Source organism: Heliangelus exortis, chromosome 1 (assembly GCF_036169615.1).
Source record: "Heliangelus exortis chromosome 1, bHelExo1.hap1, whole genome shotgun sequence".
Taxonomy (NCBI): Eukaryota; Metazoa; Chordata; class Aves; order Apodiformes; family Trochilidae; genus Heliangelus; species Heliangelus exortis.
In genome coordinates this window covers 63,833,907-63,860,782 of record NC_092422.1, presented here as the reverse complement: position 1 = coordinate 63,860,782, position 26,876 = coordinate 63,833,907, and the positions used below count along the sequence as shown (strand labels likewise).

General features: G+C 41.9%; 1 protein-coding gene across 3 annotated transcripts in view; it reads right to left on the bottom strand.

Annotated features, from left to right (window-relative positions):
* AFF3 (ALF transcription elongation factor 3) overlaps positions 1-26,876 on the bottom strand; it is a 333,250-nt gene that overhangs the window by 78,096 nt on the left and 228,278 nt on the right. For 2 of the 3 annotated variants that reach the window (XM_071745558.1, XM_071745572.1), the window contains 2 exons: positions 17,235-17,286; positions 2,469-2,509 (listed from right to left, as the gene is read on the bottom strand). In XM_071745558.1, coding sequence (XP_071601659.1) covers positions 2,469-2,509; positions 17,235-17,286 — 93 coding nt within the window. The remainder of the gene's footprint in view (positions 1-2,468; positions 2,510-17,234; positions 17,287-26,876) is intronic. The other variant, XM_071745568.1, reaches the window with a different exon arrangement.

Here is a 26,876-nt window from a genome sequence, read left to right as displayed (position 1 = left end):
GTTCAGGCAGTGGATATGTGACAACTGAAAATATTCTAGCTCTATACCATTCAGGTATGTAACTTAAGTTCTTACTCTTCTCTGTCCCAGAAACTGAACAGTCTGTATAGTTAGACCACTTTACTGAAAAGCACAATAAAATTAAAACCAAGCTGTGCTGTATAAACACTGAGGGTTTTTTCATAAGAGAGTGAAAAGCTAATGGGGCCAGTGCATCTTTCCTGACAAAACAGTCAGTGCATGTGCAGAGCAACCTGTCTTCTGCAAGCAGAAAAGCTGTGTTACTCAGGCTTCTGGGTCACTAATCTTTGTGTTTGCACATAAATCTGCTGGGGGTTACTGTGTCATTCTGAAAACAAGACTGAGAGCAATACACTAAAGAAATCAGTGGCTGCAGGTTTAAAAACCTCTCTCTTTTTTTCTCTTTCCTTTTTCAGTTTAGCTAACCATTACCATTTTAACAGAGCCTGAAAGCAAAAACTGCAACAAGAACATCCGGAGAGTATTTTCCAAACAAAATATTAGACAAAATTACTAAGAGCTTTATTTAAGCTGCTGTCTCCCTTGGTGCTGGGAAGTGCTGGTGCGTGACTGGGAGTTCTTAGTTGCTACTGGGACACAAGTAACAAGCAGCAGTATCACAGACGTCCTCACTTTAGCCAAGACCAGACAGAAGCTGCCATCACAGCATGGGTTTTTGGCCCCCTGCCCTCCTGTTTGCTCGCTGCAGTGAGGCTACGGGTGGCTGGGTGCCCTGACAGCTGAACACTTGGAGAGCCAGTGGGAAAGCTATAGTCTCTGGGCATGCTTATAGGGACAGAGAGGGGAGTATCTGATCATAAATACTAAATCTGAGGTGTGATGGGCAGCATTTCATCCCCTTTGCCCTGAGGACAAGGGCATGATGTGCCCAGCTCCCTCACCACCCCCTGTGTGCTACAGACCATCTATCCATCACCACCACTTCTGGTTCTAGGGAAGACAGAAAGCACACTGTGGGGTTTGGGGCTTGTTAACTCCCTCCATGGGCAGTTCTGCAGGAATGTTCCTCATTCAGCCACGGGGAAGGATGCTGAGAAAAAAAAATAAAATGTTTTCTTTGGTCACAGTGTTGCCCCCACCAAATGCAAAAGCTGCTTTGCCTTGGGGGAGAGCCTTCACACCACCAGAGAGAGGGGCATAATGCTGAATCTGAACACGCTTTATTTTTTGCATTAGTCCCAGTTACAGCAGACACTTGTGTGCCCTACAGCCATGCCAGCGATTTCACCTACATGCCATACATTTCACTTGGGTTATTTTTTCCTTAAGGGGGAGGGCAAGATTCTAAACAAAATGGTGTTTGTAAACTTGGGGAGGGAAGGTCGATAATTTTGGCGGTCTTAGCCTCTGAGCAGAGAGAAATGTTATTCATCCATGCACAACATATAATTCAGCCTAAGTGACAGGCTCTGCTCTGGAGAAATCCTGGCCTGAGCTGGCTTCCAGAGTCAATTACCGCTTATTCCCAGGGAGGCGGGGGGCGGGGGGCCAGACGGAGCAGAGGGGGCTGCCAACAAGGCATGGGGAAATTTACTCTGTGTCAGCCTGCATGACACAGTACCTCATTTGTGGATAAATGTAAATCTGCTAGTTCTTTTTCACAGGCACTAAAATGTACAGTTTCTCCTCCCCCTTCCCTTCCCCTGTTCCCAAAACTGGAAAAGAAATCAGGACCATCTCAGAAAGCTACCTTATATTTCAATCAACCCACTTTCATAAAAGTCATTTAAGGTAAATACCTGTGCAGACCCACAGCCCAACTATAACATTTACTATGGCCCAAATCCTGAATTCCTCACTTGGGCAAGTTTCTCATTGAAGTTGATGGACTTTTTGCTTGAAAAAGAGCTGAGTAAAACCTGAACACTGTCTAAGGATTTGGTCTTCTGCTTATCTGCCTGGAGCACTGCTGCAGTTTCAGAAGTGAAAAAAATGAATTAAATTCCTCCAAACACCAATCCCTCAAAACTCAAGGAGTGAAAAAGAGCATTGTTTTTGTGCATAAAACATACAGAGAATCTCAAAGAATTAGAGTAAATCCCAGGGAAAGGATTTGGAAAAAGTCAAAAGAGAACATCTTGGAATAAATGAAGTACTTATTGCTGAAAAATGAGCTCAGATATATCTCAGCAAATTCTAAAGCTCAGAATTTACTGCGTCATTCATGCCCTCTCCAGTAAGTTTCTTATCTCTCGTTTGGTATCACAACAAGGGATTCTGCATATTCTGTATGAAATACAACGAGACTGAGATTTTTGCAGTAATAAACTCTACACATGCATGACAAATCCAAGCATGCAAAATGTTTAACATCCCAGTTCACAGATACTTTGGGGACAAAATCCGATTATGAGTTATATGCCACAATAAATAGGGCTCAACGTTTCATAAAGCAATTTATAGTTCATAAAAATGACAAAATGTACCTGTCAGATAGAACGCGGAGAGCAGATCTCTGTGCTGCCTGCTGGAAGAAAGGGCAGAGATGTTTATTTTATATTCTGACTTGAAAATTACGAGCACAATCAACACTTTAAAAAATGCGTTACACACATTTTTGTCATGTGTCCAAAATGTTAAAGTACGAGCAAAGTATCAGAGAGTCTATAGTCAAATGGACATTCCAGCCTACTAGATGTAGGAACACTTTGTTAAGTATGCCATAAAGCAGAAGACTGTCAAAGCTCTGCACAGTATTTGAGGTCTGAACTGCTCTATTGAGGTGATTTTTTCTGCGGGTCCCTGAAAACTCAGCAGAGCTCAGTTCTCTGCCTTCCCCTCTCCCCGCTTCCGCACTCCCACTCCCTCTCCTTTACCATTAGTCTCCTCCCATTCTTCAACAGAAACAAACATCACATATTTGGTTCCTTTTGCGATGAAGCCCGTAGCTATAATTATAAATTTTTCAAAGCTTGCCAGAGCTGCTGCGGACTTTTCGTGAGCGCTGCCACGTTAATCTGCTGGCAACTTTTGACTGAGCAGTACAGGATCGACCTGTTGCTGGTTTGCTCCTCAGTTTTTGCCTAGTACAACTCTTTGTATGGGTTGGGGAAGCATGGTGCTTGTTCTTGTGTTAACCAGCAGTTCTGGGAATAGAAATCATAGCCTCTCAAATTTAATAGGACTCCCAAGCCTATCCCTGAGCTAGTTTGCCACTTTATTATTATTATTCTTTCCCCTCCTTCAATCACTTCAAGTGGTGTGATTCATGGCTTCGGCGCAGTAACCAGCTGCTAAGCAGAGATGAAATCCATAATGTTTAGAAAATCTACTTTAAAGCCTCCATTCTGCTTGGAGCTGCCCAGGGCATCCTCTTCCCAGCCATAAGTGTCCAGGCTGTGCCTCACCTGGCACAGACGGGACAAAAAGCTAAGCAGCAACATAGAGAATGAAGGGGCAGGGAATTAAACCTTGATTTTTCTCTTTGCAGTTGTCAGCAAATACATTTCTGAAATGATACTTCCTGGCTTCTCAGGCTGCTGAGAGCCACATACCTATAGCTGAACAAGCTACACAGCTTACAGACATCCTGCTCAGCACCAGAGAGCTTGGAGGTAACTGTTCTGGCTAGTCAAAATGCTGCTGACAGGCTGCAAAGACAAACCTGATAAAATCTGATTTGCGGTTGCAGTGATGGAGAAAGTGTAAAAAGATCCCCTGAATGGATCCCTGCAGATCTGACAGGAGTGCAGAAATGCTTTGGGAAGAGTTTCTACTCGATTTTGGAAGCAGGTTTTATGCTCAGGGAACTTTCTGGAAGAAGTTGTACCTCCTGGGTTCTCTGAGGAGCAGTAGTTTGACACAAAGCAGACACCAAATTGTCAAAAGGCACAGTGGCATGGCTAGCAGGAGGCTTTTTCCTTAGTGTTGACTTCCTACAGCAGGCAGAGAACCTATGGGAAGGGTTGAAAAGCTGCCAGGAGCTCAGTGGGCATGTGCCCATGGCACACACATGATGTTTTTACCACTAGAAAAACAATGTGGGGAGTCTGTGTCCAGTAGGTTATCCTATTTGCACACACTTTAAATACAACCCCATCCATCTCATCCAGGCCTCAGGGGAACAGTCACTCTTCAGTCCACCGAGAGGGTTGTCAAGGATTGGAATGGCCTGCCCAGGACAGTGGTGGAGTCACCATCCCTGGAGGCATTTAAAAGGCATTTGGACCTGGTCCTTTAGATTATGGTGTTGGTCAAAGGTTGGACTGGATGATCTTGGAGGTTTCTTCCAACCTAAACATTCTATGTGTGAAATCCCTGAGGAGCCTTTCTTTGTGAGCTGGCACCATTTTTACTCTCCTCTGCAAGGGGCTAGTTCTGACAGTCTCATCCCACTTCTTGCACACAGAAGCAGGAAAGACTCAAAACTTAGGTTTAGGAAAGTCTTGTGGCTTAATCTCTTCTTTAATGCCCTGATCCAATGCAGGTTCATCTTCCCCCATGCCATATCATCCTCACTAGCAGGACACTATGTCCATTTTTAGAGTCCAGCTGCCCAGCTTTGATGCTAAAGCCTGCACTTTATTAGGCCTTTACCTAACACAGGATAAACGCAGGAACCTCCTCTCACTGTCAGAGCAGTTTTCCATGGCCAAATTGTGTAAACAGCATTCAGGTCTCCTCTCCTCCTGTCCCACCAGCAGTCAGGGACAGTCTTTCCTCACAAGCAGCCACTGCGTGGCAGTGCTGTTCAAGCCTCTTCCTCTCATGTTTCCCACTCTTGGCTCGGGACACCACAGGTGCTCACTGGGGTTGTGCAATGCAACAGGTTACAAAACTGATCCAGCTGAAAAAAAAGTCTTCCATCTTCTCGTTTTTCCCTGGGTTATCTGCAACCTGGATCTCTTTTTCGGGATTCTTTCCCAGGGACAGGATATCATAGTGCAGGGTGTGGTGTGAGAATGGGAAAAGGAGAGTGGGGTCATCATGCAGATGACGCCTTTGCTGCTTAGATAAGGTCATGTCCACCAGCAATGTTGCTTTCACCTGACATCACTCTCACTCCCTTCTGGGGAGCTACAGAGCACTCCTGGAGCAAGGTACATGGTGGCTGCAATAGCCAGAGGGCTCTGAAGGAGGCAGGCTGCTCTGTAACCACAGGTCTCAAAGACTTTACACAGACCTCAAGAAAGCAATCATGGACTTGGATGATACTACAAGCCCCTAACATGGGGATGTGGGGTGTGTATCACACTCATATTTCCCTAAACTACCTAATTTTAGGAGCAGGAGAAGGGCTTTTTCTTTTGGTCTTGATGAAAGCTGCTCTCAGGAGGGGAAAAGGACTCTTGTCTTGACCTGTTTCATGTGCTAACTGAGCTAGACCATGTGGTGTTGGACTGAAATCTCATGTGCCAATCTTCAGTTTCCATCTTGGTACATCCAGTTGTTGACAGGTTTGAAAAGGATCCCCTCTGAGCAAGCAAGTGGGTTCGGATGACAGGAAGGGCAGCCGAGAGAAATGTACAGATGCTTTTCAGTGAGATCATTCTACTTTTTCAATTAGTCTCTCATATTAAGTCCTTTAATAAATGTCCTGCTCGACTAGGATGCAATGCAGATCGCAGGGGGGACCTCACTCTTTGCTTGGTGGTCACACACTGTGTAAATGAGACCATTGATTTTCTTTCTTACACCATTTGAAAATGCAACCATATTTGATTGCATATTTGTGTGACTCCCTGAGATGGTAATGGCCCCATTTCTAAGTGAGGGGGAATAAGATCCAGTCACAAGGTTAAGCTGCCTCTCTGGAGAAATAGACCGATTGCCTGCAACAAAAGGCAGTTAGCAACTACAACTATAGCAATTTTAATTCTAGCCTATATTGTTCCCTTCCCCTGAAGAAAGTGAGCTGTTGTAATTAAAGGTAGTTAGCAGTTCCCTAGCACATATAAATACTTGCAGCCACTAATTACAGTCTGCTCTCTTGTTCCTCTCCTAGATGACTGGGCTGCTCAACTTAGGGGAAAATATCTGCCTTGCTTCTCACTAACAAGTTTTTTGTGACCCCATTCAAACTCATTCATGAATCCCTATGGAGGTTCATGACCCATAGTTTGAGAAACTCCCAGCTAGAGAAACAGCTTCCTGTGATTTATTATTTTTCTAATATGCTGGTATTATCTACGCAACAATGTAAGCAAAAGGATGATACTTCGTATCATATATTGCCTGCATGACTATTTTTTTTAATAGCTTGACTTTGATTGTGCTATTTAATTTGCATTTTATTTTACATTCCTAACAACTTTACTTAGGCCAACTCATCATCCATCAAAGATGAGAATATGTTCTGCAGTCTATTATTCCTGGGATTAAGTGACTATGCTGGTTATAGAAATTAGGGGTAAGAAATAATTTTGAAGTTTGATATTGCTGAGAGAATTTAAAGATCTCCAAAAATTACCACTACAAGTGCTTTATGGAAAGCTCAGTACTCCCTTGGTAAGTGATTGAGTGCGCTTACCAGTAATGAGTATAATCCTGAATTTTCAGTTCTTAGAATCAGTGGGGTTGCTAATGGAGGAAGGTTCTCCTCAGTATGAACATGGATATTGGAGGCCCACTCACCACATAATAACTTTAATGCTGAGTAGGAAGCAAGGAAGGGAAAAAAATAATCACTTAGGTGACTCAGGTACTTGGGGTAGAGAAACCAGACACAGTAAATGAGATGTATTACTCCATTCACTACATCAAGAGTTGTAAATTACAGGATACTACTTGGCTAGACTTCTTTGGCCCCCACCTGAGTTGGTTACAGATACATTTAGGGCAGAGTTTCATTGATGTGCCTATAGTTCATTAATCATTCATGAACGATTCTAGTTGTACCCCAAGACTACTGGGACGAAACAAGTTTTCAGCCAGCAGTAATCACATTCAGGTCCTCAATCTCCAGAGATTGCATCTCCTGTCCCCATCCTTTATTGCAGTGAGCCAGAACTTGGGAACATAATCAGCAGATATTCAGGTTTCAGTGTGTGTTAAACGAGCTACCAAAATGACTCGAAGTGTCACAAGTTGCAATCTGTTGTTGAAGGGAAATCAAAGAGGAAATTAAATACTTTTATTGTAATTGGGACTGAGCAGTGAGCAGAACGAGTTGAATACAGCTATTGAGCTGGAGATAGAAGAGTATTAAGAGTGGTCCCCAGAAATATCTTTTTTTTTTTTTTTTAATCTGGTTGGAACAGAATTACTTCATAAACTGCTGGAATTGCAGGCATTTTTTTATATATATATAAAAAGAAAATGACTGTTGCAGAATGTTCTACTGGGCTTCAAAGAATGTTCTGGAGGCAGGTACCATAAGCTGACTGTGGATGCACTTTCCTATACCTTACCCATGGCATGTGTTGGCAAATAGAACCCAACAAATTGACTGCTGGCAGATTCAGACCTTTTGCTTTCCATTTTTCCTGCCCTGTGGATTAATTGCTATTACTGCAGAGAGCTCAGTTCCAGCAGTTGTGTGGAGTTACACCACTTATACCAGAGGCTTCACTGAGATGGTGCAGGTGTACACGAGGTGAGAATTTCTTTAGTGACAGTGTAAGAGGATGTACTACCTGTGCATGAATAAATTGCATTGCTCCCAGGGCATCTTGTTTCTCTTCCATGGGTGGCAGGTCCTACCCTGGAACTGTGCAGTGAACCATTCATGGCTAAGGCAGCATCTCCAGCATTAGCGACCACCCAGACTCCTGGATGTCACCCCGTATTGGACTGCAGTCAGTGAACTGTGGATGCACTTTTTCCAAGCCAGGGTTAAGGAAAGATGTCATTACTATACACTGACGTTTGGGAACCAGACCAGAACAAACACTTATATATCTGTCTTCTTTCAGGTTTCACTCTTCATATTTGATTCTGTTTTAATTTCCTAAGGTTTTGTTTGGTTTTAGCTTAAATTTAGTTTATTCCTAACCTATTGAAGCCAGGAAGAAATTGTGTGAATGGCACAACCTGACTGCATGCCATAACTTGGGTCACAGGACTCTCCAGAACATTCTTTCTTGCTTCTCATCTGGGAACTGTAGTGATCCGAGGGCAAAACTTCTGGATATGGTAAATAACTTTTTCACCTTCCACATTAAGATGTGAGTTTAGCCCACCTCTGTTTATGGGGACTTTCTTGTGCTGGAAGTTATGCCTCTGCCTGTGAGATGGAGCTGCTTTCCAGCCTCACAGCTCTGCTCCCTGCACAGGTATTTATAGACTGAGATCAAGCTAGCAACCAGCTCTGCCTTTAGATGAGCTCAGTTTATTGTGCAGTTACCTTTCATCCCAACGCATGTTTTCTGTTAGGCATCCTTCTATTCTCCTTCCTTTCCCTAAAACCCTCTTTTCTGCTGCCCCCCACCTTTTTTTTTTTTTTTTTTTTTTCAGTTAAAAGCTATTTTTCCCATTATAGTGCTCTCATCAGAGCTCAAAACAGAGGTAATGAAAACCTCTCACATCTACAGTGAGAGGCTGTGAGTGCCTTTTGGCCACAAGAGTTGCCTGAGGAGCTCAGGTCAGGCAATTTATAGCAAGTGATTCCTAATGTGCTCCATTATTCTGTACTCCTCATTGTTCCTAGGGGCTTTGTTTGAGGATTGCTTTCCAGTGTGGATTTCTGAGGGATTTAAAATCACTTGTAAACTACAGCTCAAGTGTTTCTCTGTAAATTTGCAATATAAATGTGTGAATATGATTTTCACTGTCCAGCTGGTATTTATTTAAGATTTACAGGCTGTAAGACTTAAAACAGTCTCTCTTCCTTCCCCTTTTGGAGTTGGTTATCATCAGAACCACATCTTTTAAGAAACTATAAAACCCTTCCTGGATTTCATTATTTCTCCAGGTCTTTCAACCTCTCAGTATTCATTTTTCACCCTGGAGTTTTATTATTATATTTCTGGCATACATTGTTCTTTCTCCTCTGCTTTGTCCATTAATCCTTATTAATCTTCAGGGCAGCACAATCCAGTGACTTGAACATGGCACCTGGGATTGAAAGGCCCAAGCACTAATCCTGAAGCTGACTTGCAATGTGACTTCAAACAAGCCACATCTCAGTCTCCTTGTCAATTCTACAGAGATAATAATTCTTGCTTAACTCTACATAAATACCTCTCGGGGGCATTGTATTAAGTAGTTAATACTTGTTAAGTGATTTGGATCTCCAAATTACTGAATAATCATCATGAGTATTAACCATACAGAGAATTATATACATCTGTAAATGTTGAGTCCTCTGTCCTGCATCTGTTTGGATTTCTCCAGCAGTCTGGCTCCCCAGCCATGCAGGAGTTCAAAGCAGATGAGCTAACTTTAACTTTGTTCAGTGGAGACGAGCAGAAGGAAAATAATTGGTACTTTAAATTAATAAAATGGTTAATTTTCAATGACACTGAGGGAAGAATTTAGTCACTGCAAGCAAAGCAGTCCTCACTTTGGAAAACCTCCTCTGTTTCCACAGCTGTCTCCTTATCCAGGAAAAGGTAACTTAGTTGCAGTGCTGCTCACACTTAGCATATCACAGACAAAAAAATGTCAGTGTTGTGTCACAGGCTTTATAAGATTTACTGGGAAAGTCTGAAAGCTCAGAAATTAAAGTCGAATTTTTCTAAAACCCCATGTATGAGAAAAGAGTGGAAGTACAAGTCTGAATTCCCTAAATGGTGGTAACTGCCCAGGAAGGTGCTATGTCCATCAACTAGGATGCATTTGCTACGAGCCAGTATCTGTTTGGATTGTGCTAGGAAGTAAAAAAGAAAATGGGGGAAAACATCCAAAGATGATGGAAATCAGTGGTAAAGCTCCTGTCAACTTCAGAGGAGAGAGATTTCATCCTAGGTTGAGGAGGAATTGTAGCAATGGTTCCCCAGTTCCTTTTTCTTAACTCCTAGTTTTGATGGATTGGCTGCTGGCTCTTTTTGCTTGTTTTTCATCAAGTTCTAATACAGCTGCCACTCTCATTATAGCATCTTTTTTTTTTTTTTTTTTTTTTTTTTTTCCCCTCCTATTAATTTTCTTCATTTTTTAAAAAAATTATTCCCTTAATCCCTTTCCTTTTGTTTTCTGACATGCTCTCAGCTGCCTCTTTCTCTGTTTCTGCTGTCATGCATCTCTCTTCACCACATCTCCTTCAAACAGCTCCTTATGCTGTCACCACCCCAGCTTGAGCTGCGTGGCCAAGGGGAGCTTCACCTCCTGCCTTGCAGAGAGCAGCAGGCAGCTCCTAGAGGAGTCAGTGGCTGCACGCATGTGAGAGAGACAAGTGGAGTCCCTACAGTATTCCTTATTGCCTTCTGCCTCCCCTGCACAGGGAAAATATAGGCTGATATTAAAAACACAAAAGTTGGGGGTGGGAAAGACAGGTAGAGCAACAGAAAAATAAGAGTCAGGCAAGCTACTATGTGCCCTGCGAGCTCCTGAGCATGTTGGGGGGTAGGTTCTCCTCCTGCAGCTTGTAATAGCTGCCATATTACAAACAACGTTAATTTGTGCTCTAAATTATGTGTGGCTGTTGGTTATTTAACCATTCTCTTACAGACATGCTGGAATGAACTTGCCTGAAGACAAACAGCCACTCTGAGGCCACATTTGAGCAGGGTGAAGGCTCAGATGCAGTGGGTGGTTTCAGGATGGGCTCTGTGTGGCCAGAGGAGTGGTGCATGGGCTGCCAGGCTCACAAAAGACAGAAAGGCAAGGGAAAGCCAGCCTGAAGATGTAGGACCTAACCCATCTTTACATCCCAAATCAGTCAGCACTGCTTGAATTGATTGCATCAGGGTATGTTCCCACACCAGTAGAAACAAAAGTTCATGCAGTAGTTCCAGTTCCCAAGAGGGAAAAAAAACCCTCAAACAACCTGGCCATAGATTTCAAGAAGATGAAGTTAAGAAAGTTACAGTAGATACAGAGAGAAACTATTAGGCCTGGAAAAGGTGATGCCAATGGAAAAGGAAAGACTTTGGAGATCTACTAGAACTAACGCTTAGCTTAGTCACATCCACATGAAGAAACAAGAAGGATGTCTTCGTATTTTATTTCCCAGTCTTATTTTTAGAGGTTTGCTACTGAGGAGCCTGGAGATAAGAGTGCTGTGTTTGAATTTCCCCAAATATTGTGCATGTCCAAGAGCCAAGCTGATCTCTAACCTTTTTCACTGTCATTCATGGTGCTGGCATTCAAATTTAGAACTTGATCCTGCCTGCCAGGGCATGACAGACATTGAATCTGATTTTGTAAGATAGGCAGTGAGCCAAGTTTGGCAGGACAAAACTGAGCTCTTATTTTGTTTCATCTGACAGTTTCAGTGAGGCAATCCTGCTCTTCTTGTCATGCCTTGTGGAAGTGCAAATTTAGATGTCACAGAGATTTTAAAATCAGAGCTGGCAAACCACAAAAAAGCTTGGCTCAGCTGGCTTAAATCTTACTCTGGATTTTAGTTCAGTTGGATGCCAAAGGGATTGCTTCTCTAACACACAGGAAATAATGGCCTTATCTGAGTAAAGTAAGGCTGCTACAGTTGCAATTCCTCCAGTCTAAAAAGGCACTGATGTTATAGTGACAGAGGGCTGCCCAGAGCATTTGGATTAAAAGTACAAAACCACCTGAGGTTCCAGCCATTCCTTAATCCAAAACTTCATTTTTTCACTTTTGCTTATCTCTGTTTTGTGCAGTTATAGTTGCAGTCAGGCTTGCATGTGGCCAGATTTCATGAAATGAGTTTCCTGTGCTCAGTGGAGTGAGAAACTCCACTCAGAAAGATTTTTATTTATTTATTTATTTTCCCCCAGGCTTAGCAGGACACTTTTTGGGCAAGAAAATTGGCAGTGATGGTGCAGGCTCTGAGCCTTTTTTTTAACCAGGGCTGCATGCTATCATCTCTCTTTTCATTCATTTTCCCTTCTGATCAAGCATTGCAGTGATGAAGAGGTGAATAAAAAGGAGTAAGACACTAAAATGACTTAACATGGTCAATATATTTGGACACAGCACATGTGAACACAATTAGCATTGACTAAAAATAGTTCTAACGATGAAAAGGGCTATGCAGTGGTGTGTGAATATAACTCTTCTCTCTAGATCTATCTGACTCTGTGCTTTGCTTGGCTGATCTTCATAAAGTGCCATCCTAACAGAGGAGGTCTTATGGAAAGAAAACTTGCAGCAACTTTCCCTCTCTTCAATATCTTTCAAAATTCATTACAGATTGCTTCAAGCCAGCTGGAATATGCAGAAGAATATTTCAAGTGCAGAAGTAGTGCTTATATAGACTCTACTAAAATTATTCCTTCTGAAAAAAGGCATATGCATGGACATCCATCTCAGGATAATTATTATGTTTTTGTTGGTACTCAGTCCATATACAGAAGTGAGAAAGAAAAGTCCTATATATTAAAATGTTTATCTTTAAATACTTTTTTTCTCTCTAGTTTCAATCTATGGTTAAAGAAATTAAGCATGATTTTATGACATAAAAAATGAATAATTTCACAATACTATTTATGGAGGGACGTGACCACACTAAGTGCAATTGGCCACATAGATAGACTCTTGTCCTGTTACAGTGACAGGATGGACTTGGCTGGTCCTAAATTCCTGTGCTGCAGACAGTCCTTCCAGAAAGATGGATTTTCAGCATGAATCCCTGTCATCTCCAAAGCATGGACATGATGAGGAGGAAATATAGGCATAAATGTTCCCACTGGAGCTATGGGTGCAGCTCCTCAAATTTTCTATCGCAGCCATGGCCAGGATGATTCTAGAACATGAACATTCCTCTGGGGCCAGCATCCTACTCTGGCTGTCCCCAGGCTGCCAGGAGCAGGGGACAGCCCTGGGACTTCCAGGAGAGCACCAGGCTGGGTGGGCTGCTATCACCCTGTGGGGCTCTGGGTGTCAAGCCAGCCCAGGCTGCCAAGACTTTTATTTTAGAGCACTGAAGCTGTTCCTGGTAAATTTTCTCGAGGCTGCTCTTCCCCTGAGGTCTTCTGTGAAGGGACATGGCTTTCTGTTTGTCTTGGCTTGCCTGTGGAGGGGCCAGTTTTGCTCACACTGCTCAGACCTTGCAGGGTCAGCCTGTCCCCAGCTCTTTTTAAGGAGGGCAGACACTTGCAGGCAAATGCTGCCTTCCCTTTTCCTTTGGTGGAAAATTAAAGAACCCAAGAGGGCTGTTCACTGCCTCCCTGCTCACTGTGCACAGAGGGTGTCTTCGCCCTCCACATTTACCTGCTGCTGCAGGGGAATAGTCATACAATTATTTTTTTTAAAGAAAGAAAGTACTAAAGTCAGGTTTTTCCTTTTGAGATACACCAGGGGCTGGATTGTGGAGCCATGTCCCTGGGAGTGTGTTCTGATTGCTTCTTCAACTTCTGTTTATACAATTTTACAAAATTTTGGCAGGAATCAAGAGCACATACCAGGGTGTTGGCTTTTATGAATCCCATGGGATGTGAAAGTCAAGCTGACTGGATGAACTTTGGTTACATATTCCAGACAAGCACAATGACTCTATTTATTCAGACTTGGCAGCCAGAATGCAGATTGACTCTGTGGGTAATAAATTTTCACAGCCACAAAACTTCAGCAGCAACCAACCTGATCCCGCACAGAAAAAATGCATGCAAGGAAGCAGACTTGGGTTGCAAAAATATGTTAGATTATTATTCCATGTATGCGTACCAGTCAGTTAATTTATTTGGCTACTGATTGACATGAATTGCACAAATGATGCCAGGGATTTTTTCCCCTTAAAGGAACTACTTTCTATTACAAAATTTTCATATTGGAAAAGGATAAGTAGGGGGAAAAAAAGAGAATTGTTCATGTTACAATTGACAATCTCCTTTTAATATTTCACCCAAGACTGATTTAAGTTATCCAGTGACCTCTATGGAGAAGAGCAGGGTATTATAATGGGGGCTGTTTCATGTGCTATGCCACACTTCAAGGAACCAAAAGGCAATAACCACTACAATTCAGTACTCTGAACAATCTTAAGTACAATTTTGACATCTTCATGCTACAAAGCTTCAGATGCTTTCTGGGAGAGATGATGATGAAATTATTACCCTATGTGTTATAAATCAAAATGAATTGGCTCTTTAACTTGCAGATTTATGTTAACTACCTTGGTATCTGTTAATTGCATGCTCTTCAGATATTGATTGGGGATTAAAAAGTATATTTTCTTCAATCTGTGTGATGTAAAATATGCCAACAGGAAATTTTCCCTCTGCATATTAGATCCTATGATCACTGCCTGTAAAATTAAAACGATCAGTTTAAATGGATAAACTATGCTCATTAAAGAGGAAAAATACATTTATGTAATTAAAATTAAGAGACTAATATGTGTAGATAATGTAATTACTGTGGGTGCACACACACACACTCAGCTCAAACACAGCCTCTTTTGCCTCTCCTGGGACTGTGAATCTCACTGCCTTAATTGCTGGTATGGAGGGAAGGATTGGGAATGCCTTGCCCACTGTGGGTCCCAAAGCTCTTAATCATGCCTCTGTCTTGCATTTGGCCTCCCTCATCCATGGCTCACATTCCCTGGGTCAGTCACAGCCTTCCAAATGCCAGCCTTGGGTGTGCAGGAGCACCTGTCCCCCCTTGCACTGCTTCTGAAACTTTCCATTTGCTGCTTGGCAATTTTGGATGCAAACCCAATATCTCCTCTGGAGTTTTCAAAGTCTTTCCCCTAAACTTCCACATATAGAAATTTGCAAAGTGAAAAGCTTCCCAGGTCTTGTACAGCTCACCTTCAGCTCTTTGAGAAATTTGACTACTTACTTGAGTCTGAGTGCTCAAAGCTTAATTTATTATGAAGAAGTATTTGGGAATCACTCATGTACTGTTTCTGTTCGTTCATGTTTGATTTCTTTCTTTTTTGTTCCCAAGCTCAGGAGGAGATCTGAGATTAAAGAGCCTCAGAATTAGGAAGTGAAAGGAAACGGGTTCTCCCACTGACATTTAGACACAGATCCATGGTGTAATCTGTGCATTTATTGGCAGAGGAGGTCTGAGTTATTCTCTTTTTGGGCCTATTTCCTGCTAGGTAGATGGAAATGTAGTGTTTTGTTTATCCAGCAGGCACATTTATGTAGAACTATTCGTTAAGCAAGCAGCAGGTCTCAGCTGAGGTTCTGCACAGCATTTCATACAGCAGGAGCCAGCCTGTGCCTCCAGGAGGTTTTTATCTTTACAGTCAAGTTAGGAAAAAAGGTGACTAGGAAAGGGGACCAAATCACAAAATAATAGCTGGAGGTTGCTCACGCTAGGGCTGGTGATGATTAGAAGTGAATAATGGGATCTCAGCTTTGCTCTTTGCTGCACAGGTGCCAAACTGTCCTGGTTCTGCAGAGCTTGTTCATGCACTGAGGCAAATGCCCCAGGCTGTACCAGCTGTAGATTAGAGCTCTGGTTACTGAGTGAAGACCTTGCATAGCACACATAATACTGAGCAATCCAGGCACATGGAAGATATTTAAAGCTGTAAGTGGTAGCACTAAACCAAAGGTACCATGTGTGCATGCCCAAGAGGCAGTACTTTTCCACTGTCCCTTTTCCACTTAAATCTACTCATATTCTTTTACTTCCTGCATGATGTACACTTTCACATGTCCTTTTTGTGCTTGCTGTGAAGCAAAACAGGTTTTCATCACTCAGGCTTTACCAGCCTGTTCCACGCTGACATCCCTTATGCAGGATTCCATCTCCCTTCCTCTCCAAAGGACAAAGCACCTCCCCTGACTGCTGGCTCCCCCCTTCCCTCCCGCCCAGCCCCTCGCTGCAAGCACTACAGCATCTTGGTGTGCTATTGTTATTCTTCAGACATCCCTTCTGTCCCTCACTTTACTTTGCCCTACATTGTCTATGTGCTGTATTTTAAACTATCTAGACAAGCAGGAAGAGTAATTAAATGTGAAGTGTTTCAGGAAGAAATACATTAAACAAACAGATATTGTATATATATGTAAATAATTGAATCTATGTGCAGCATCTTCTTAACACCAAGAAGCTTGGCTCAAAATAGATTAAATAATGGTTTCATATAAACATTAAAAGGTTTGGTTTTGTTTTATTTTGTTTGGAATGTGTTGCAAAACAGAGACTTCTAGTAACAAGAGTTAAAGAAAGCCCCAGGAGAGCTTCATGCCTTCAGACACAGAATTTTTGGTCTATGATCCTGAATTTCAGCAGTCTAGATAGCTTCAGTTACCCTTGACTGAAATAATCACATTTAAAACTCATGTTATATCCAGGTCTGCATCCATCTGTGAGATGAAGCCAGTGGCAGTGCTGCCCTCATACACTCCTGTGAAGGCATGGGACATGTATTTTAGTGCAAGAAGCAGTGGAAGTGGCTCTTGCCCTCTCATTTCCAACCAAATCAGTATACTGAGAAGAAGAGAGGATGGTATAGCTCTGTTTGGCAAGAAGCACTTGGCCCGCCATGAGAAAAGTAAGATCCAGCCCTATTCTAGCAAGCACTTCATTATTCAGACAAAACACAGCAATACTTTAAGGAAAAATTAGGAGATATATCCCCATCACAAACAAAACCCAGCTCTCCGTGGCTGACATAGCTGCTCCCAGTCAGGGACTTTGGGGTTGTTAAAAGCCAGGCAAGCACCTTAATTGCTGTGTTACAGAGTGAACCAAATGCCCAGCCAAGGCTTTCTGTCAGCTGTCCTCAGATTTCTCAGCAGGTGTGGGCCACACAGAGATGGATCAAAAAGGCTTGGGGGAGAGGTGAGGGGTGAGGGGATGCCAGTGGGGTTCTAGGCAGGTAAGTGGGAAGCAGCCCAGCAGCTAATCCCCGGGGCTACTTGTGCCTGTAAGGTTTGGCCTGAGCCCTTAATCCAGAATTTCTGTTTCTCCCCTCCTTGGCCACTCTTCAAAACAAAACAAATTCAAATCAGAAGGAGCCTGGTACAAAAACCTTCTGGGTCACATCAGGGTAATAAATCAAGAGGACTGCAGACGGTTCCCCACCAATACAGCAGTTAGCACATGCGGGCTGGCTCCAAGCAGCAACATCTGTTACTCCAGTTACAGCACTGCCATGTATTTTGATAACCTTTATGTATGTTTTGAAAAAGCATTAGCAAAATATTTGCAGTAGCTCAGTCCCGACATGAAACATGCTACAACTGACATGTAAGTTGTCTGATTCTTACCTGGTCATTCTCTTCTTCGTCGCTGCTCAACTTGAGGTCATCTTCTAGCATTCTGGAAAGCAAGCAGTAGAAAAAATTACAGTTTACCCAAATGCTTTAGATCTGATGTTTCTTCTTAGCTGCTGTAAGCATTTAATAATCTAAATCTAAAGAAAATACATTTTATCCCAGTAACTTTGTAGATGTGATACTTTCTTTAAATTTTTTTCTTATCCAGTTGCTGTCAACTTGCTTCTTAATTCTTTTCCTATTACTGCCTAAGGGAAAATGTTTACTAGAGTAATAATGGATTTTGCAAAGATTCTTGTTATTACAATCACTGACAAACAATTTTTATATGCTAAAAATAATATTTTTGATGCTGACAGGTCAGTAGTCTCTCTGAAAGGAAAATTTTGCTCCATTTGGCTTTGAGCTTACAAAACAGAAGTAGATATTTACACTGGCAGTACTGCAGCAGAAAATAAGATTCAGTGATGTTTCCCAAAGGCCATTTTTACTTTATTGCATGTTTGATGTAAAATTGACATTGACTGAAACAATTAAAACTAAAATATATTGTCTCAGTGCACAAGAGTATCCAAAAGGATTTCACTGTCATATAAACACAGAAAATAATGCATCTTTCTAATGGGGATTTCATCCTCCCTTCCCATATCCTTTCCTCAGCTTCTTTAAACTGGCTCACAAAGAAGAGGAGTGTGTTTTTAGCTCTGTGCATTTTTTTACAACCTAGGATTAAATAAGCAGCAGTTATAGGAGTAGAAAAGGTGTAAAGATTTCCCCCAGTGTTTAAATGGTCTTCAAGAATGGGACCTATTTTAAAAAAACCACCTCAGTCATAGTAACATAAAAAAAAGGTTCACAAAGTTGTTAATTTTTTCTTTCATTTTGGGAAAAAAGAATCTGTAATTTTGTCTTGACTCCAGAAGAAAGCTTGGTGAGCAATTCAAACACATCCTGTGACGTGGGTGGTCCCCTGAGTGTAAATATATCAGGAAGACATATGTAGTAATTTCAAACCACCTCCTGGTATTTGTGCCTAGATCTTGAAAGAGTGTTTCTGAAAAGCATGACTCTTACATGGGCAACATGGTGTGCTGTGTCTTAAAAGAGCACTGAGCCTAACCACCCTCTCCTCTGCTCCTTCCTGGGATGTACAGTCCCTGCCTGTCCCTGCTGTCACAGCTCATTCCCTACTTCCCCAAAGCATCTTTTTTGGGGTGTAGGTGTATAAGGACACAAATAGGGGGTCAGGAAAAACTCCCACTAGTTCATCTCTTGGAGACTCTTGTCTTGCTTTTTTCCCACAGTTCCTTCTACTCATGCCAACATTTTTTTCTCTATAAAACCAATGTATTAAATTCAGCAAAATCTCATTGCAATGCAGACACCTCAAATACATGACACCCACTGAGTTACAGAGGCTTGACAACCTCACAGTATGACTTCCCAAGGTTTTGTCCAGGGATTTGTCCACAGGCAGGAAAAAGCTCATCCTGCTGTGGCCTGAGTCAGCAGAATCTCTGGTGACCATATCGATGCAGCCACCAGCCTTGTTAGAAAGCCCTGCTGGGAAGTAAGTATGTGGGAGAGGTATGAATGACATGGGATTTAGATCATAGGAGCTAAAATATATCAGAGAGACAAAACTTTCTGCAAGATCCAAATAGGCTTAGGATCCCAGCGCTTACAGGGATCCAAACAATCTTATAATTGCACATCTTTTTTAGCCAAATCTTTTTAGGGCATCCCTGAGAAAACAGTGCTGGCAAATAGAAGGATCTGGGACTGGGCATCATCTAATGAAATGTGACAAAATCTGCACTGATAGTTAACCAAGGAGAGATGTGCTCACTGGGAAAAGCAAAACACACATGATATCACTGCCTGCCCTTCCTTGAGTCCCAGTGTATGAATTTCTGCTGGTGAGGTGGTAGTTAAGTGTATTGTTGAACATTTAGCAGTTCAGCTTTTCTCCTGCATGGAAGCTGAAAAGCAAAGGTCTCTAATGAAATGTTCTGGGTGGCTCTGTGTACTTTTTAGTGTCCTGACTTTTCTTATCAACACAAAAAAAGTGTATTGTGAGCCTGTGATTAGATGCAACCACATTGCTTTGAAGGCTTCACATTATGGGGAGGTGTGAGCAGAGCTAAGGGGAGGCACCAGAGGTGTAAGCAGAAACCAGCCACACAAAAGGAATAAGAAACAGTGGTGCTGGCCCATCAACCTCTCTCTTCTTGCTGGTGTGTTTTAGCCTGTCTTTATTTTCCCTGTCTGTTTCTCATTTCAGAAGTGCTGCTCTCCAAGAAAAGCATTGCCTGCCTGGGGCCTGTGGCCATTCCTGGAACTACTGTTACCTTACAATCTCCTAATGCTGAGGATAGGAAAAACCAGGTCATTATAAAGTGCTTACTTTCTTGTTTTTTTGCTTTTTGGGTTTTTTTGTTTGTTTGTTTGTTTGGGGTTTTTTTTTGTTTGTTTGATTTGTTTGTGTTTGTTGGTGTTGGTTTTTTGCTTATTTTGTTTTGGGTTTGGTTTTCTTTTTTTCTTTTTTATTTTTTTTTTATCCCCTAGAATGGGATCTGGCCTGACTGATCCATGTATTTGTATCAAGGACTTATTAGGCTAAGACAGCTTGCCAATGCAAGAGGTCTACCTTGAAAAGGCAGCAGCTGTTATCTACTGTGCAGGTATGGCCTAAAAGTCTTTCCTGGTTTCCAGACTGCTTTCACTGTCAGGTCAGGCCCTCAGCTCTGATCTACAAAGCTCCCTCTGGTGCAGGACACACTGTCACACTGGACTTCAGCTCCACTCCCAGCAGTCCTGGAGACTGAGGCTCTTCAGACCTCAAGCAGCTCCCGGAGCCCAGGCTGAAGCACACCCTGGGTGAGGGGGACATATCTGTGTTAGAAGGACTCCAGTTTGCAATAAGCATCTCTAGGAAGGCAGATCAGTTTTGAGCCTGGATGCTTTTGAAGAACACTCCTCCTCAACAGCTCCTCATCATGAAAATGATGATGGTTAAAAGTCCATAGCTGGTCCATAACCAGCAGACCCCACTTGAAGAGAGTGAGTATAGAGGAGAAGTAAAATACTTTAAGCTCACAAGGGGCATTAAGTTAATTTGTAATTTATCTGAAAAGCACTTTGGCACAAATTCAGCACAGAATGAGCTATGGTGCATCCTGTGTTAGCCCAGCACTTCAGATCATGCTTAGTCAACCCCTGCTCAGGATGGAATTCCTTTATGTATTCTGGAAAACTAGGGATGGACAGACAAACACATACAAGCTCATGCACAAACACAGACTTTTCAGCACTGCCTAACTATAGCTATTTTCTGTAACAACTTTTTCATAATATGCAAAACCCTGAACAGAAAGTGATATTGTCCATGGACTCAAAGGTTTTTCAAAATGGATTTGGCTTTGATGTAAAAAGATAAGTAAATATAACTTTGTAACCAAAAACTAGAAAACCAAAGTGGCACTGGAAGCAGCTCTGAAAAACACATACAAACACTTAGGGATGCTGCATTTGAAAAGTATGTGTATGGTCAGGAAGTTACTTTGCAGAACCTAATTGCACATTTCTAGTGAAATCTCTGTGAGTTCACAGAAGCAGCACGGGGTGGGAGGCTCAGGCAGGAGCACTCACTGCACTCTAATGAATGCATTTGTTCTTTTCTCTGCAAAGAACGTGACAGGTAGAGACATAATGAAAGGAAATGAGGATGAGTTTGGGATATTGAGAAATGCCTCAGCAGGCCAGCTGGTTTCTTTCTGCAGGAACCAATTAAGGGGTTGAAGCCAGGGGTGCTGCCACTTGGTTACAGTGGGAGGGGAGGGGGGGTGGAAGGCTACTTACAGGTAATGTAAAATAGACAGAAAGTCTTCTGGAGTGCATCAGTATCTGTCAATACCAATGTGACTGCATGTCCAAATCTTCTACACAGCATACTGGAAAGGGTGACCTCTTTCATTTGGGGATTACTCACTGCATTGGTTCAGTGGGTTACCCCAGTGAGGTGACCATGTGAGGGGCACTGCAGAGGGACCCTGTGGGACTCCTGATCATCCCAGCATGTTGAACAGCCAGGAGATGCTCCTGGTCAAAAGTATCTGGGGTTTGGGATGGAAGGCCACCCCAGGCTGCCTGGGAACCACCTTGCTCAAAAAGAATGCTTCGAGACTTGGAGCTCCACTTTTTTGTCTTTCTGTCTTTTCTCCTGATTTGTTGTTGCTGGAAAGTCAAGCCCCAAGAAAGGATTATCTTCAGCCCCAGTCAGAATCCAGGGTATATCAGGAGACATCTGGTTTCCTCTCTGGGATGTAACATCAAAGTAAAATCAAGTTTCAAGCTTGAGGGTAGAGCCAGGTCAATGATTTTTTTGTTTTGAAAAAGATGGAGGTGAAGGAGCTGCTGGGGAAGGAAAAGTTGATATTGTGGTGTCTGGGGGTTGTGGTGGTAGTCTTCAACAGACAATAAGGGATCAGTTGCAATTTTTAATATCTGGAACCAGTCCAAGACCGTTCCAGTATAGCCCTGCTTAGGAAGATATCTATTTCCTTCCATGGTGAAGACATGACCCCAGCCAGGAGTTAAACTTCACATCTGCTGACATACACAAGAGAAGCAGCAGGCATCACACCTTGAGTCTTACTTCAACCTCTGAGACATTTTATGTTCCTTGGCCTAATCAATTGTTTCCTTCCCCCTGAAAATTACTTATTGAGGCACAAAACTCTCAAAAAGTGCCTCTGTGGTTCTCTTTTGTGATTACAGAGATATCCTTTTGGTATGTAAATCAAAGAACAGGAGAAGAGGTCATAAAGATTTTCAAGAGAGGAGTAAACCACTCCTTGTGTCCCTCTGGTGGTCTAAGTTTCATATGATATGCTTTTCATGATAATTTTGACAATTAGAACAAAAAAACCCCAACACATCAATGGAGATGGGAAAGGAAAAATAGTGATAGCACTTAAATCATTAACACTAATTCGTCAGAAGATAACATGCCAGTGGTTTGCAAGCCTGGGGCACAAACATATCTATGTTGCAATTGTCATTCAAATAAATTCAGATACCACCATCTTTGCAATTTGCTAAAGATCTCATGAATGTGTTAATCTGATCAAGTATATTGTTCCATTTTAATGCTAGGCAGCATCTCAGCCAGAATACTGTGTTTATTAAGGACTTTAGTGGTTTCTGGTCATTATGTAGGAAAGAAACTTCAGGAGTGGAAAAATACTTTGATTTTAGCTGAAGAGGAACCCCGCAAAGCAAAGAGTTGTGTTGAAATATGAAAATCGTGTAATTAAGTGCTCATTTGAGTTTATGCCACCACAATGTTTCATCTGAATGAGACTGTTTCTGGAAATTTAATGCATAATATTGATTTTTTTTTCCCCTTTCCTTTAAATACATAGTGACCTTTCAAGAACTGGACATTAGTTTCAATATTACCACATAGCCAGCAAGAAAATAGATTTTATTCTAAGTTGCACCGTGCTAGAAGGGTCTCAGACTGGCTCCAGATGTTTAAAGTCGCAAGCAATGTGCTGGTACAAAGAGAAGAAAAGTATTGCTTTACATTGTAGGAAAACTAAACAAAACCTTCCTGGAGATACAAGACCTTTAACTCTTGCTTCCAGCAAAATGAGAGAAAATACCAGGTGGGAATCTGCTGCTCCTATCCAGACTGTGCCCTTATGTTACCGGGATTATTTCAGCTACAACTGCTCATGTATGAAGTATCACTTAAGGTCCAACAAGACAAATGTACCTTCACCTTTGGGTTGCTTTTGAGAAAAGAAATGCAAGTATAAATGTGCCTACAAGAAGTATGGAAGATTCATAAGAAACAGATTAACATGTTTCCTTCCTTAAAAAAAAAGGGGGGGAAATTAATGTTGTTGTTGTTATTACCTTGGCTACCTGCAGATAGCAGATGGCCAGTTTTATTTGCTACTTATCTACAGCCAAAACAGGTGCTTTGCTTACTAATCCTACCTATAGGAGTAGCTGTTCTTACATAGTAGTAAATTTTAATTAATTAGATTCTGATTGCTGAAATTATTTTTCATTTTAGTGCTATAACTGATGCAAATATTTCACTCCAAAAAAAGCTCATGCATTATAATATCTGAAAAGTGTAGCATTTATCTGTGTTTTATACAAAACAAAGTCAAAAGCTTATGGGTTGAGGTAAACAACTAGAACAAGAGGGCATTTTATAAATATTGTAATAGAGCTTTCAGCAGTCTTGCAATACCTCTGCAAGTACTGCTTGCAACATCTAAAACTCACACTGAATATATGACGTTTGAGTAGTAAAAACCTTCAGCAAACAGTTTGCTCATGTTCTGCTACACAGAAACATGTAGGAAAACAGAATTATACAGAAAACCATCAAATCTAATTAAAAACAGAGGAAGAAGGCCAGTAAAATCAGGCTGGTGAAATATTAATGTACTTATTGCTGGAATGAAGCATATATATCAATGTGAGATTTAATTCCAGAGTGTAGAATTTAAATGCCTGAAAAACGGACTCGGTCTATAGAAATAGAATTAGCAATTCCAATAAAAAATAGATGCTCTGAAGGAAAAGTTTTCTGTCTTTGGCTTGAATCCATCTAGGCTGGTCTACACTGCTCTCCAAAACCATTTAAACTGGCTAAATGCTCTGCTAAATTCCCATTAGGCTGAGGCTCTCATTAGAAATGCAAGGCAGTCCTCTCCCAGTGATAAAGCCATTACTCTCCTCTAAGAGTGGAAGTTGAAATAAGGTTTCCTCCACAGCAGCTGCCCCCGTGAGCAACTGTGTTCACCCTGGTGATGTTTTCCCCCTTTAAAGAAAGGGAGAACAAATGCAATTGAATCATAGCCTCAGTTTTCCATCTCCTTGGCAGGGAGGCAAGGGAAGTGCCTTACAGTCCACAGTGCTTCCCTGAGAAGGGAATTTGGGCAGAAGGATCCAGACTGCCTCCTTAAAAATGGGAGAAATTAATCAGGATAGAAGGGAAGTGCACCCGTGTGAGACACTTCCCAAGCAAGGAATCCAGCTGAATGAGCAGAAATACTCAGAGAGAGGGAAGAGTGATGAGAGATGTACTGGTGGCTTACACCTAGGGACCAGTCCAAGCAGTCTAATCACTCTGAGGACTTACCAAAGGGTCATGGCTAACCATGCTCGGTGTGACAGGAGGAAACACATTTGGGGAATAAAAGTTTTGAATGTTCCGCTCTCAATTTTCCAATCCATTTCTTGCCTACCTTCCCTCTCAGGTTCCCGGTGTGATTAGAAGTTATTTACTAACTCTGTCCCTCTGATTTCCTAGCAATTGCTGATGCTGCCATCTACAAAATACTGATTTTTGGATGCGAAATGAAGTAAGAGTGTACGAACTGTGCCACCACCTTGTGTGTCAGCTGTTGTGACAGAAATCTTGGGGAATTTAATGTGTCTGAAGCAGAACTGCAACTGCCAAATCTCCCCATTGAAGGTACAGCATCTGATTTTGTACTCAGCAATTATTTCCTTACAAATAGCATCTTTCTCCCTAATCTCCAGCATTACAAGCACCTGTCCTCATGCTGGAGTCATCCCACACATTTTTAGTCTCGTGCTTCCTTGCAGAGGACTGCAGTTATCTGTGTAATGCTGGCCATTCCCTTAGTAACATTCACACCTCAGGCTGCAGTGGTGTTCATTCCTATCTTGCTGGTTAGGTATGAGAAATGAAATAATTTAGGCTAGAAGCTCTTGAACTTTCTTGAATCTTGAAAATTAGAGGTCTCTTGTTAAAGCAACGGGGAAAGCAGCAGCTCCATGTCCTTCTGTGATCCTCTGGGCCCTGCCCTGCACACCAAGGGCTTGGGCTGTCCCCCTCTGTCGGGGCATCCTACTGGAGCTGGCTCCCAGCTACCTGCTCACTTCCATCTCTCCCGTGTTTTCCGAGTTGCACCTCCCCAGGGCTGAGCCCCCACTTGAAAATGGAGTCAGGAGTACAATACTTGCTCTGGGATATAACACTTCACTTTGATTTCTTTCAAGCCTTTCTTTCAAGCTCTTCTCTTTAAGTGAGTCTGAATCATTAAACTATTCAGACAATTTGATAATCTGCTCTATCCTCACCCTTTCTTTACCTGTTATCCTCCACGAAGTTTTATCATTGGTGATTAAAGTTTCTTACCATGTCCTAGCTAACAACACTGGGTCTTATGCTCATCCTTGTTCAGCTGCTCACAAACTTGCTCAGTCAGCCAGCTCCCCTCACTGGCATGACCTTAAGAACTGGTTAAAGCTGAGGTATTTTTTATCTGCACTTAATAGATAGTGAATGCAATACATTTTAAAGCCTTACAAAGTCTATTACAGATTTATTAGTAACTTCACTAACTGAAGTTGCCAGCTCCTCACAGAATGAAATCAGCTTGGACTGATCAGAGCTTATTTTTCTCTCCTTGAAAGTAAAACACTGAATGCCAGCTATGCTTTTATCCTTCATTTCCTTTATCACGGTATTAAAGGAACCATTTTGGGGCTCCCCCCAAACTTCATGTGCAGTATTGAGGAGCCAGCTGACTTGTCCATAAAACTTCAACTTTCTTCCTTGACCTTTTAGTGTATTGCACATTATTAGCTTCTGGTACACTTCAAGGTACATCACAAATGACCCTCAGATTTTACTTGTCAGTGGCCTTCATGGCTATCATGTAGCTTAGGAAGATCTGAGGCTTACAGGTACTTGTATCTAGGGTAACTGATTTTAAATAGTTTATTCTGTCTAGACACTGTTCTGCTTCCTGCCTGTCTACTAGGCACCCTGCTTTTTCTCATATAAAAAAGTAATTCTTGACTGTAGTATAATTAACAGCTTTAATATTGCCAACTAATAAGGGGCTATTGCTAGAATTACTTCACTGTCGTTTTTCTTTCTTTACATACTTTAAGGAAACTCTTATTTTCATTGTCCTTGAACTTTCTTCTGGTATCAACCACTCCTTTTATCCACCTTCAGTATTCTATAATTTCTCTTTTAGATTGTTATCTTCCCTTTTCATGTTACACGTATGCTTTTTCATTTCTAATTGCCACTTTTACCTCACCACTGAACTGAGCTAGCTTTCAGCAAAGTTGGGTTTTTCCTTGATTGTGGAAAAATTTTCTTTCTAGGTTTTTTTCTATCCTATCAATTTCTAGTCAAAATTTTCTTCCACCTTGGGACACCATCCTTTCCTTGTTGGGAATGTCCTCTATTTGTCCATCTTGGATATAATAAAATCATGACTTACTTCCCAGGCAACCATGTGTTTCCCATCTAGTGACTGGTGTATCTTTATTTAAAGCAAGGCCATTTAGTGAAGAAAAGTGCCACAGAGACCATCCACAACCTCAATCTTAACTAGATGGCCAGCCATGCTGGACCTCTGGTGATACCTTCACAAGTATCAAAAGTAAGACCTCTGGTATCCACCTGATAAATCTGCCTTTACCTTAAGAGATTAGTGCCAATGATATTCTGGCTCTGGGATAAATTAAATTATTGTTCTATAACCCTGTCTGGAGTTTTCCATGTCAATAAAAGGCTTGAGGAGGAGAGGAAAGAAAGAGCCAATTTGATCCCTCCCA